This window comes from Balaenoptera borealis, assembly GCF_965194805.1.
Source record: "Balaenoptera borealis genome assembly, chromosome: 8".
NCBI lineage: Eukaryota > Metazoa > Chordata > Mammalia > Artiodactyla > Balaenopteridae > Balaenoptera > Balaenoptera borealis.
The window spans coordinates 15,810,868-15,824,754 of record NC_138865.1 but is presented as its reverse complement, the minus strand read 5'-3'; the positions used below and the strand labels follow the sequence as shown (position 1 = coordinate 15,824,754).

Here is a 13,887-nt window from a genome sequence, read left to right as displayed (position 1 = left end):
CTTCAGGGTAGGCTCCTAGATGTGGTCAAAAGTTAAATGTATATGTGGTTTTGTCAGCTCTTGCCAAATTGTTTTATACCATGCAAATTATTTTTATATAGTCAAACTTACCCATCTTTTCTTTTTTTGCCTTTGGACTTTTAGTCATTAGTTTTAAAGTTTTTCCCTACATTAAGGCTAAAGAAAACTCACCTACATGTTTTCTTCTAGAACTTGTATGGTTGCATTTTGATATTTAGATCCCTTATCCATTTGTTATTATTCATTATGTGAGATATGGATGGAATTTTTTTTTTTGAAATAGCACCAGTTGTCCCAGAGACATTTATTAAGAAGCTCATCATTTCTCCAGTGATTTAGGATGCCACCTTTCTTATATCTCAAATTTTTATATGTACGTGCATTAATTTCTGACGCATTTTATTCCACTGGTATGTTTATCTACATATGTGCCAGGACCACTATTTTAATTTAGAAAGTTTATAGTAAGTTTTAACCATCTTTTTCAGTGTTTTTCTGGCTGTTTCCTGGCTGTTCTTACATGTTTATTTTGCCATATAAATTTTATTATCAACTTGTCTAACTCCATAAAATAGCTTATGGTATTTTTATGGGAAATGTAATGGGTTTATAAACTAGGAAGAACTGTAATCTTTTCTTTTTTCTTTTTTTTTGGCTGCGCTGTGCAGCATGTGGGATCTTAGTTCCCCGACCAGGGATGGAACCCTCGCCCCCTCCAGTGGGAGCGCAGAGGCTTAACCACTGGACTGCCAGGGAAGTCCCAAGAACTGTAATCTTTTAATGCTGAATCATCCTATCCAAAAACAGGGAATGTCTTTCCATTTGTTCATGTCTACTTTTGTGTCTTTCAGGAGTGTTTTTTTTAACTTTTTCCTGGTATGAGTTTTGTACATTTCTTGTTAAATTTATTCCTGTGTAGTTAATCTTCTTTGCTGCTATTGTAAATGGAGTTTTGTCTACCATTGTGTCCCACTTATTGTTTGTGTATATGAAGGCTACTGATTTTGTATGTTAATTTTATATCCTTCCATGTTACTGGATTTTTTATTAGTTTAGTTAGTTGTATCATTGATTTTTCTGGAGTTTATCAGGTATGCTATTATATCATCTGCAAATAGAGATAGTTTTTTTTTTCTTTACTCATTCTTAAGCCTCTAACTGATTTGTCTAATTCAGTTGGCTAATACCTCTAGTACAGTGTTGAATAGTAGTGGTATTAGTGGATATCCTTGCCTTGTTCCTGATTTTAGTGGAAATGTCTCTACTGTTTCTCCACTAAATAAAATACAGGTTTTAGGACTAAGGTATGTGTGTGGGTGACTTTATCATAGAGATCTAGATATTTGGATGGAACATGGGAACAGAAATTAAGAAGAGATTTCTATGAAGGCTACTCTCTTACATTCTTTCAAATTCTAGGGCAGGGAGTTCCCTGGAGGTCTAGTGGTTGGGACTCTGAGCTTCCACTGCAGGGGGCACGGGTTCAATCCCTGGTCCGGCAACTAAGATCCCACATGCCATGTGGCGCAGCCAAAAAAAAAAAAACCCACAAAACCAAAAACAACAAAAAAGACAAATTCTAGGGCAACAGCACAACACACTCAAAAGCTGGAATTCTTCATGTTTCAACTTGGGAATGTCAATGAGGTACGCCATTATAACAAGTCATTTGAATCTGTATAAATTGTCTTTATGTGCTATTGTGGTCAAAAATAAAAATTTTATCCTTGTGTTTGTCTTGTAGTGTGTGCTGTTTTTATGGAGTTTAAAGATTAATCATCCCAAAACATTGTTTCTGCTTCGAGGAAATCATGAATGCAGGCATCTTACAGAATATTTCACCTTTAAACAGGAATGTAAGTATAATCACTCCTCCAGAACTTTTTAAGTTATCCTTTAGCCAGTCCCAGCGAATTAAACACAAAGAAAAGAAGCTAATGGACCTCAAATGCTTCCTGTTCTGTTTTTGTTTTGTTTTGTTTTGTTTTCTGGTGAGAACCTAGATTCCACTTTTTAACACTTGTTTTGAAAATAACTTTTGAGTATCCCCCCGGGTCTATAAGTAATACATTTAGGATATTTGGAAAACGTTAAGAAGTCCAAAGATATGAATTGTCCACAATTACACCACTTAAAATTAATCACTATTATCTCACTATTTGGTATATAGTCTTCTATTCTTTTCTGTATACATAAAAACCTATCATGAAATAGTTCAGATATATCTATATCCATACAATCCTCCCTTGATGTCCCAGGAATGGTTCCAGGACCCCCACAGATACCCACATCTGCAGATTCTCAAGTCTCTTATCTAAAATGGTGTAGTATTTCCATATAACCTTCATACATTCTCCTGTATACTTTAAGTCATCTCTAGATTATTCATAATACCTAATACAAATGCTATGTAAATAGTTGTAAATACAATGTAAATATTATGTAAATAGTTGCTGGCCCACTGCAAATTTAAGTTTTGCATGTTGGAACTTTCTGGAATTTTTTTTCCCCCAAATATTTTAGTTCCTCAGTTGGTTGAATCCATGGATGCAGAACCTGTGGATATGGAAAGCCAACTGTATATATTTTTGCAATAAAATTGGGCTCATAGTATATGTACTGTTTAATAAATTGCTCTTTTCATGTTATGTAATAACATTTTTCCATTTTATTAAATATTTTTTAACATGACTTTAAAATATAATATTAATGTTTTTAAAGTATTCCATCTTGTGAATGTACTATCATGTGTGTGGCCAATTTAGTAGCAACTGTAGGACACTTAGGTTGATTCCAACTATAAATAATACTAATAGTAAAAAAAAAATTTATTATTATTATTTTTTTTTTTTAAAATAAATTTATTTATTTATTTATATTTATTTTTGGCTGTGTTGGGTCTTCGTTTCTGTTCAAGGGCTTTCTCCAGTTGCGGCAAGCAGGGGCCACTCTTCATCGCGGTGCACGGGCCTCTCACTATCGCGGCCTCTCTTGTTGCGGAGCACAGGCTCCAGACGCGCAGGCTCAGTAGTTGTGGCTCACAGGCCCAGTTGCTCCGCAGCATGTGGGATCTTCCCGGACCAGGGCTCGAACCCGTGTCCCCTGCATTGGCAGGCGGATTCTCAACCACTGCGCCACCAGGGAAGCCCAGAATTTATTATTAAAGGTAGAATTTTTTTGAAACTCAAAACATTACAAGCTGATTTAAAAAAACAAAAACAGGGAATTCCCTGGTGGTCCAGTGGTTGGGATGCCGTGCTTCCACTTCCACTTCCACAAGGCCCAACTAAGATCCTGCAAAGCCTCAAGCCGTGAGGCAAAGCAAAAACAAAAACAAAAACGTCACAGATTTCTTTGACCAGAATCTAGGTACTCACAATTGGCTCTAAGTAACATGCAGCATGATGGTGACTATATTGGGCTTGTTTGGGAGAACTTGCCTCAGGACATTTGCACTTATCATCTTGTTTCCCCAGGTGTCTATCTGCTTAGAAGACCTACATCCTTACTTCATTCGTGTCATAGCCTCAGAGATTTTCTTCCCTGGTTGCTTTTTCTAAATTAAAATCTCATCACTTTATTCTCATACCCTGCTTTTTTCCCCCATAGTATCTATCAATACCTGAATTTTTAATATATCCTATATATATAAAATTTATATATTTTTAATATATTTATTTATTTATTGTCTTTCTCTCCCACCAGAATTTAAGCTGCATGACAGCAGGGACGTGTTTTGTTCTCTGTTGTTCTTCCAGAACACTATCTATCTAATAAGTCATAGTAGATGCTTAACAAATATTGATTGAATTAAATTGTTGAATGAATGATCCTTTGTGATTTATATCTTTAGGATAGACTCTCAGAAAAGAATTACTAGGTGTCAGGGCATGAACATTTTAAAGACTTTTGGTACATACTCTAGCACTCAAAAAAATTATATATCAGTTTATACTACATGGAATTTTTGTATTGTTATAGTGAAAGGAAAATACTGAAATAAAAAACAGAATTATACCTTTTTTGATTTCTGAAGTGTTAGTATATTCTTTATAAAATAAGAAAGCTAAAATAATCTCTTGTCGAGCTCTAAAGTCTACCTCTTTCCCCCCATAATCCTGAATATATAAAAATGCTTTGGGACTTCCCTGGCGGTCGACTGGTTAAGACTGCACTTCCACTGCGATGGGGCAAGTGTTCCATCCCTGGTCAGGGAACTAAGATCCCACCTGACATGTGGTGTAGCCAAAAAAAAACCACCTTTATTGTTCATATAATTGATATTTTGATCATGGATTTTACTTTGTGTCCTTTCAGATTTCTCTTCAGATTATCATCTTGGAGGAATATATTATATTTGAAGTTTTATTACCAAAAGAATATTCAAAGTTGATAAAAACTTTTAAATTTGTTTTCAGAGACTCAGAGTTTATTCAGCTGCCACAAAATCCCTCTGCTTACAATTTGAGAAACAATTTGAGAATGTTCCCAATGCTCATATTAACTCTTGTTACCAGTAGCTTCCTACATTACAGTTAGCAGTTGTGATGACAGCCTTCCTCCTAGTAACGCCTGGAAGGAAAGGTCTTTCTTACTGAAAGAAATTTTAGAGTGTGAACACTTAAAACTCCCTCTGAGAGAAAAGTCAGCTACAAATGGGCAAGATATAGATCATTCCAGGCCTTGGAACTTATTGAAATAAACACTTTAAATCAGTAATTAACCAGGAAGTTTAAAAAAAATTAGATCTACTGTTGGTGAGTGTTTAAATTGGTGTAAAATAGTTGAAGAGTAATTTTGGAATATCCATAAAAATTTCTGACCCAGCAGTTTGGCTTCTAAGAATTTATCATGCAGATTGTATCTTTTTTTTAAAAATTAATTTATTTTTATTTTTATTTATTTTTGGCTGCGTTGGATCTTTGTTGCTGCACCCAGGCTTTCTCTAGTTGCAGAGAGCGGGGACTACTCTTCGTTGCGGTGCACGGGCTTCTCATTGCGGTGGCTTCTCTTGTTGTGGAGCACGGACTCTAGGCGCGTAGGCTTCAGTTGTGGCGCACGGGCTTAGTTGCTCCGCAGCATGTGGGATCTTCCTGGGCTCGAACCCGTGTCCCCTGCATTGGCAGGTGGATTCTTAACCGCTGCACCACCAGGGAAGCCCTGTATCTTTTTTTTTTAATACTGCATAACAAATTACCACAAATTTAGCTGCTTAAAACAGCACATTTGTTATCTCACAGTTACTGCAGGTCAGAAGTCCAGGCACAGTATGGCTAAATTTGCTGCTCAGGGTCTCACTGGGCCAAAATTAAGGTGTCACCAAGGGCTGTGTTCTCATTTGGAGCTTGGTGTCTTCCAAGCTCACTAGTTGTTGGTGGTCCTTATTGACTGTGGGATTAAGGTCCCTATTTTCCTGCTAGCTGTTGGCTAGAGACTGCTCTCAGTTTCTAGAGCCCAAATGCATCTCTCTGCCTTCCTCTTCTGTGATCAGCGAGCTGGAGAAAACCCTCTGCTTTTCAGAGGCTCACCTGATTAGGTCAGGCCCACCCAGGAGAATCTCCCTTTTGCAATAATGATACATAATCATGGGAATCTCAATGTATTTCCAAGTTCCACCCACTCAAAGGGGCACAGATTATACAAAGGTATAGGTCATTGCAGGTCATTTTAGAATTCTGCCTACCACACTATATACTCAAAAAGATAAGAAGATACGGATGTTCATTATAGTGTTAATTGTAATAGCAAAAAAAAAAAAAAAAAGAATCTAAATGTCAATAAAGGACTGCTTAAATAAGGGATAATACATCTAAAAAATGGAATGCTAGGCAGCTGTTGTAAGATCAAGGTGGATCTAGATGTACTGATATGGAGAGCTGTTCAGATATATTGTTAGGTGATGGAAGCCATTTGCAGAACACGTATAGTGTGATCTCCTTTGTAAATTAAAAATATATAAGGTGCAGAAGTACTTGGGACCAGTGATTACCTGTGGGGAGCTGGATCAGGAGGACTAGTACTTTTAATTTTTTATCTTCCCATAGGACTCCTTGAATTAGCTTTTCATCACCACTATGTAATACTGTTATAACAATTTTTTAAACTGGTAACTTTCAAATTATCCATTTGGGGCCCAAGCATTTAAAAGGCTTTTTAAAGCATCCCAGGTAATTCTGTAGCACACTGCTGGTTAAGAACACCTCTTCCAGAGGCTTGGAAAGTATCTACTGTTTGTCATTTGAGAACCACTTCACCAAGTACTTTAAAAATTGGAAATATTTTGCATTGTTTTTCTAAGCCAAATATTAGGGTGGTCCTCATTACACCTCTATTTCTTTACCTGGGAAAATTAAACAGTGCCTATCAAGCAGTTAACAAAGGCCCTGGAATGCTCAATATTTAGCAATAGATAAATAATGAAGAAAAAGCTGTGAATGGATGCCTCTGAATTAAGATTCATGTTTTTTCGGTAACATTCTATCTAATTCTTCCTCTGTTTTTTCAGAGTTCTTTTTTTGATTAGTATAATTGGTTCAGACTGTTTTCAGAAGATAGAACAATAGGTGTGGGAAACATTTTGAGTGTGTCATTTTGCACAGGATTTCTTTTTTTTTTTTTTTTTAATTAATTTATTTATTTATATTTATTTTTTGGCTGTGTTGGGTCTTCGTTTCTGTGCGAGGGCTTTCTCCAGTTGCGGCAAGTGGGGGCCACTCTTCATCGCGGTGCGCGGGCCTCTCACTATCACAGCCTCTCTTGTTGCGGAGCACAGGCTCCAGACGCGCAGGCTCAGTAGCCGTGGCTCATGGGCTTAGTCGCTCCGCGGCATGTGGGATCTTCCCAGCCCAGGGCTCGAACCCGTGTTCCCTGCATCGGCAGGCAGACTCTCAACCACTGCGCCACCAGGGAAGCCCCTGCACAGGATTTCTTATCTCAGGTTTTTCTTTGCTTTTCACATGCTTTAATTTAGTTAAACCACGTTTCTTTCTTTTTCTCTTATCTGCCAAGATACTCCTGTTTCATTCTAATGCTGCATCTGAAATGTTAATAAATCTTGGAATAAGCACACAAATTCAAGTACAATTTCAAATGTTGTTCCTATATAAGGAAAGAGCATGTGTGCCACTTTGCATGAGTGTTTTTACTGATAAGCTGATCTTTCTTAAAGGGCCACTGCGGCATTTAGAATCAGCACCTTATAATTACTGTTAAGTGATGCTTAGTTCCAAATTGTGCAGCTGCAATCTTGTTAATATTTCTAGGAGGGGCAGGTGGAGGCTTTTCTTATATCAAGTTTTAAAGTGCTTTATATTGCAGAGATTTTTTTTTTATTTCTTTTAAATCCAGAGATAATTTGAGTAGCAAAGTATAACAGTTAATTTTTGACATATCATTTATCTTTGCAAAAACATTTCTTTATTGTTATATACTTGGAAAGCAAGAAACCTAGTGGTTTTATGATTCCATCTCATAGCTCTGGGTCCATATTTCTAAAGTAAATTAATTTCTTATTTCCAAGGGCCTCTTTTTTGATGTGTAGTTAAACAGCTTACTGAAATTACAGGAGGTTCCAGAAACTCCTGTAATTTTGCTAATGAAAACAGTATTGTTATGACAGGTTGATTTTTTGTTTTTTTTGAAATAAATGTTTGCCATTGTTCATTACTTATAGTAGCAAGAGATTGGTGTGGTTAGATTGTGGTATATCCATAAGTGAAATATTATATAGATACTAAAAAAATAGCAAAACTCTTCATATAACAATGTGGCATGATCTCCAAAATATGTTAGTAAGTCCAAAAAACGGGAATTCCCTGGCGGTGCAGTGGTTAGGACTCCGTGCTCTCACAGCCAGGTGCCTGGGTTCAATCCCTGATCCGGGAAATAAGATCCCTCGTGCTGCACAGCACAGCCAAAAAAGAAAAAAAAAGTCCAAAAAGGGGCTTCCCTGGTGGCGCAGTGGTTAAGAATCCACCTGCCAATGCAGGAGACACGGGTTCGAGCAGCGGAGCAACTAAGCCTGTGCGGCACAACTACTGAGCCCGTGAGCCACAACTACTGAAGCCCGCGTGCCTAGAGCCCATGCTCTGCAACAACAGAAGCCACCGCAGTGAGAGGCCTGCACACCACAACGAAGAGTAGCCCCCGCTCGCTGCAACCAGAGAAAAGCCCGTGTGCAGCAACGAAGACTCAACGCAGTCAAAAGTAAAATAAATAAAATAAAATAAATAAATTTATAAAAAAAGAGAAGTCCAAAGAGCAAGTGAAAACAGTGTACATATTCTACATTTATCTAAAAAAACAAAAGAATGTTGTGAAAATGGAATAAATATACATATCTGCATATGTATGCGTAGAATATCTTTATAAAGACACCCAGGAAGCTAGTTACCTGCAAAGAGGGGGAGGAGGCACTAATTCTGAACCTTTCTTTTTTTTTGAACCTATTACCTTTGTTTTAAAAAAATAATGAAAGCAAATAAAAATTAAAACAAATATATCATCACTTTTTAGACCGGGTCATGGTTTCCTGCAAATAGTGCTGACTCTCAAAATTACTTTCAAAGAATATTGTTGAGAATTTTGTTTTGTTAATGTTATATTATTGATACTAGTTAGAACTTGTATCAGTGTGATCCTATGACTGAGGTGCATGTTTCCTTCATTATGGGATATATCTTACAATTTATCATGAAAATAAAACACTTGAGTCAGCTAATTTAACCTTTGGTAATTATATATTTGGCTCTTTAGATTCTCCTACTAAATATTTAATTTAAAAATAATGATTGGGAGGAGTATTGCATCATGTTAAGAGCATGAACAGGTTCAAGTTCCAGTTCTGCCACTTACTAGTTGCACCTTTGGACAAGTGAGCCCAGTTTCCTCAGCTTTTTAATGGAAGTAATGTACCTACTTCACAGGGTTTCAGTGAGGATAAAATAAGGTAATTTTATTGGTTAACACTTATATAGAACCAACTTTGTGCCACACATTATTCAAAGCATTTTACATACGTGAATTCATTTAATCCTCACAGCAACCTTGTAATGTAGGTGGGTATTATTATTAGGCCTATATTATAGATGAGGAAGTAAAGGCACAGAGAGTCAAGTAATTCGTCCAAAGTACTATTGCTAGTAAGTGGCGGAGCTGAGGTTCGAATCCAAGCAGTCAGGTTCCAGACTCCATTCCACTGTGTTGAACACTTAACTCATTGATGGCACAGGTACATTGTGAGCCTTCAACAGATTTCAATAATAAAGGTGATATAATAATAAATATTACTATACAAGGATTATATATCCATCCTAGAAAATACAGCTAAACTAAGTCATCTTCAATCTAATCCCTCAGAAAATAAAAATGTTGGTATTTATATACATATTCATAAACTTTAAGAAAATAAAAATGGTAACATTCTGTAACCCATGTTGGTTGTGTGCTTTGTTTAATTTGATTTGTGACTTCCTGTTTTAATTTACAAAATGGATTAAGACACTGTATTACTTTCTGTCTTTCTCCAGACTTGGTAGACTTCTGGAAGTAGGCTAAGGAACTCTTCTGAGTCATTCTTTGGGTTGAAAGGCATTTTATTGATGTAAAATAGTATTTGGAGCATGAATTAATAACTAATTAAAATCCCTGCCTATATGCAACCTTAGGACGCTTACAAAGGAATTCCTTATTGATGTTGGCAACAGGGGGAACTCTGGCTCCATGGATTTACAGGAGAAAAAGTCAATCACTGGCCACAAATGAAAGGGTTTTTTTCCCTTGATTTTTTTTTCCTTTAACACACTTTTTTGGCCAGTGCTGGGTGTACTTCTGAGATAGCCAAACGTGTAGTGCTCAGATACAAAGCAGAATATAAGCATGTAATTGCAAGGAGATACGAAGATGCAGAAGACATGGCTCTTATTAACTTGGATGTCATAATAGAGTTAGCATATATTGTGAAATAGATGATCTTAACTGCCTTTGTGGTAATACAGAATGCTCTAAAAGTTTATAAAGGAACTCACAGCCTCCCTTAATGCCCTCAAATCCTGATCAGCATTGGCAATAGACAGTCTTCACCTTCAGGGATGAAGCACCTTAAGTGTGGTCCACTGGTTACACCTTCCCTTTAGGGATCTCTCTCCAGTCATTCCTGCTACCCATGTACTGCACTCTGGCCCAAATCTGGACATATCACCCTTCATATTATTCCCCAAAGCCTTGCCAAGACCAGGCTCTGATACTTGAACATGTCTTTTCTAAAAGCATGGAGATTACAAGAAGAAAATAAACACAGAAATAATTACCAACTAGATAATCTGACTCACTTGCTATAGTGTTGTTCTCTGGGCCCTGTAGGCTTTGTCTCATCTTCACAGAATCTTGGAAGAGAAGGAGCTCACAGTTCTGTAGGGCTGCCCACCTGTATAACTTGTGGCCGTCTCCACCAATATGCACCTCCTAGCATATTGGCTTTTTGAACCCAAGGCCAAAGAAGAAAACATTCCCTTTCTCTTTAAACTAAAGCCATCTGCCAACTATTATTTCATGACCTGTTCTTTTTAGATAATTGTGGAAACCAACCCACTGTCTGCCCACTGGAGTGTTTTTTTGTTCTGTAGCCTCAAAATGACAACCACATCAAAATACAGTTCACTGAGATGAACGTTTTTACATAAAATAAAATCTGGACATAATTTGCTTGAAGACCTTAAAAATCATGAGCAAAAATATTATTGACATCTTATTGATGACGCCCAAAACTTCAGTTTCTATTTATATATCTTCATTACCACCAGGAAGTCTTTTTAGACCCAACAAAATATTCAGACTCACGAGAGACCATGGGGCATACATGGCATCTGTCCTAGAAGAGTACAGTTCAGGAAGGGCAGCATCAGGCATCCCTTTTCATGGAATAGTCCTCATAGAAGCACATGCCACAGCCTGGAGCTCTTCTGCCTTTTGCCTCCCTTTCTCCCACCCTCTCCTAGTCACAGCTCAGGTGCAAGGAAACAGTATCCACATTGGGCAGATTAGGGAGCTACCCTGGCTTAGAAGCCTCATGCATCACAGGTGCCAGTATCTCTTGTAAAAGCTTTATTGGCATAGCTTCCAGGGTCCCACGAGGGACATACCTTACGAGTCACCGCACTCAGAGAAGCCCAAAGCTATAGCTTCCGCCAGGTAATTGGGTAATTTTTGCCATAAGAAATGTTGCCTAATAACACAGCTGATTACATTCTTCTTATCAGGTTTCCAGGACAACAGAGCTAGAAAGTTAATCCAAGGTCACACTTGTAGAAAAAGAGGGAGATTTTGTCTGCCCTTTATCCACAACTTTTCAGAAATATCTTTACAAAGATGATTGTGTTTTCAAATTTGCCTGGAACAAATGGCTTTGGAGTAGCTTCATAATCAACTGGAATATATCCTTTTTCATGTATGATAAATTTTAACTCTCTTCCTTTGTTTTTCCTTTTTTGATAGGTCGAATCAAATATTCTGAACAGGTATATGATGCGTGTATGGAAACATTTGACTGTCTTCCTCTTGCTGCCCTCTTAAACCAGCAGTTTCTGTGTGTACATGGAGGAATGTCACCTGAAATTACTTGTTTAGATGACATTCGGAAAGTAAGTAATCTTTCGTTAGTCTCATGGAGTAAATATGCTTTTAATTTTGTTTTTTATTACAGTCAACTAATATGTCTTTATTGCTGAAAATTTTAAATACAGATAATTAAAAGTAAGAAAATGGAAATCACCTGTGATCTTGTCATTGGGCAATAACTACTGTTAACATTTTCCTGTATATCTTCCAGAAAATGTCTAATTTTTTTTTAATAAATTTATTTATTTTATTTATTTATTTTTGGCTGCATTGGGTCTTAGCTGCTGCGCGTGGGCTTTCTCCAGTTGCAGCGAGCGGGGGCCACTCCTCTTTGCCGTGCGCAGGCTTCTCATTGTGGTGGCTTCTCTTGTTGCGGAGCACGGGCTCTAGGCATGCAGGCTTCAGTAGTTGTGGCATGTGGGCTCAGTAGTTGTGGCTCGCGGGCTCTAGAGCGCAGGCTCAGTAGTTATGGCGCACGGGCTTAGTTGCTCCGCGGCATGTGGGATCTTCCTGGAGCAGGGTTCGAACCCGTGTCCCCTGCATTGGCAGGCGGATTCTTAACCACTGCTCCACCAGGGAAGCCCAGAAAATGTCTAATTTTTAATGAAGTCTGTGCTTTTACCAACTAGAAACATATTTTGAGTATAACCCTGAAACTTTAAATTATGCAGCAATAAGGAAGGAAGGAAGCCAGGGTTCTAATCCCTGTACTGCCATTAATTGTGTAACCTTTACCAAATCACTTAACCTCTTAGAATTTCTTCTCTGTAAAATGAGGACGTTGAAATGGATGGTCTGAGGACTCTCCCAGCTCTGAAGTTCATTGACTTTGACATTTCAGATGATAGAGTTTAATTGCTACACTTGCCTTAGTTGGTAATTATGACTTTCAGGATTGTATATCTTCATGACTGAGAAAAGGTGATCAGTCTTTTTTCACTTATATTGTTCTACATCACCATCTTCTCTTCTCTACCTTGTATTCTCTTACCTCTCTTATATAGGTACTGAAACTAAAAAATTTTCTGTTTGTAAAACTGTTTTCTCTGAATTAAAGTTACTATCCTCAAGGTAAGAGGGTATGCCTGTATGCACAGCCTTTTCTGCTGCCGTGTTGTTATTAAATAAACAACATTTCTCTTTTACATAGTAAATCTTGAATTTTACAATTCTGAATCAATTGTATTAATAAAAAGCTCCCCTTTCACTTAGTAGAGGTCCTCTTCTTGGCATTCAGTTATCCTAGTTACTTGTTTTCTCTTGGTTTTCATGCGTTAACCAAAGCAGCAGTGGCTAAAGGCTTGAGTTAATAACTTATGTTGAAATGCCTCCGCTGAATAGAATGGAAAGGATGAAAGCCTTTTGCAAAATAAAACTAGCATTCTTTAAAATAAAGAAATCTCCACTGGAATGAGATAAACAATGAACAGAACCATTGCAAAACCCTTCCTGCTCTCATGGTAACATTGGCTCACCTAGGCAATTGAAATAAACTTTACAGGGTCTTTCTAATAAATAGTGTATTTCTATAGTGATTGATTTCACATTCAAATTAAATGAGCACCGCTTATAAGATTAGGATGTAAGGAGGTCCTTTTCTACTGTTGGGATAGGGATATTTATTAAAATTTAATACCAAAAACAAATAAAAATTGTATCTACATTCATTAAATGTTCATTTTCTTCCTAAAGGAAAATTCTTTAGGGGCTTACTGCCCACTCTCCTAATACATTCTTATGGGTGGAAGGGTGTTTTTTGACCCATACCATTTTCCAAAAGCTCTTTTGCTTTCATGATTTTTCTTCTTTTGGCTTTTATGTGTCTTCTAGTTAGACAGGTTTAAAGAACCTCCAGCCTTTGGGCCAGTGTGTGACCTGCTTTGGTCTGATCCCTCAGAGGATTATGGCAATGAAAAGACCTTGGAACACTATACCCACAACACAGTCCGAGGGTGCTCTTATTTTTACAGGTAAGCTAATCCTCAGTTAGAAAATTAGAAAAAGGAAATTGTAACATATTTTATCAAATTATTTTTAACTACATATTTTGTATCTTGAATTTGTGTAGCTCAGGGGCTTCTATTTAATTTTTTAATTAATTGAAAGCAGAAAACTCTGTTTTGTTTTTTATATTTTACTAGGTGTACTGAACACGATTGAATAAAACATCTTGCAGTGCTTAAATATTGTTGTCTGACTCTAAATGATCTAGCTTATTTGTTCCCAAACATCATCTATTGACTTTTTTTTTTT

General features: G+C 37.1%; 1 protein-coding gene across 7 annotated transcripts in view; it reads left to right on the top strand.

Annotated features, from left to right (window-relative positions):
• The window catches only part of PPP3CC (protein phosphatase 3 catalytic subunit gamma), an 88,809-nt gene that overhangs the window by 47,237 nt on the left and 27,685 nt on the right, over window positions 1–13,887 (top strand). For all 7 annotated transcript variants that reach the window (XM_082402597.1, XM_082402598.1, XM_082402599.1 and 4 more), the window contains exons 4-6: window positions 1,766–1,877; window positions 11,512–11,657; window positions 13,465–13,604. In XM_082402597.1, the coding sequence (XP_082258723.1) occupies window positions 1,766–1,877; window positions 11,512–11,657; window positions 13,465–13,604 (398 nt within the window). The remainder of the gene's footprint in view (window positions 1–1,765; window positions 1,878–11,511; window positions 11,658–13,464; window positions 13,605–13,887) is intronic.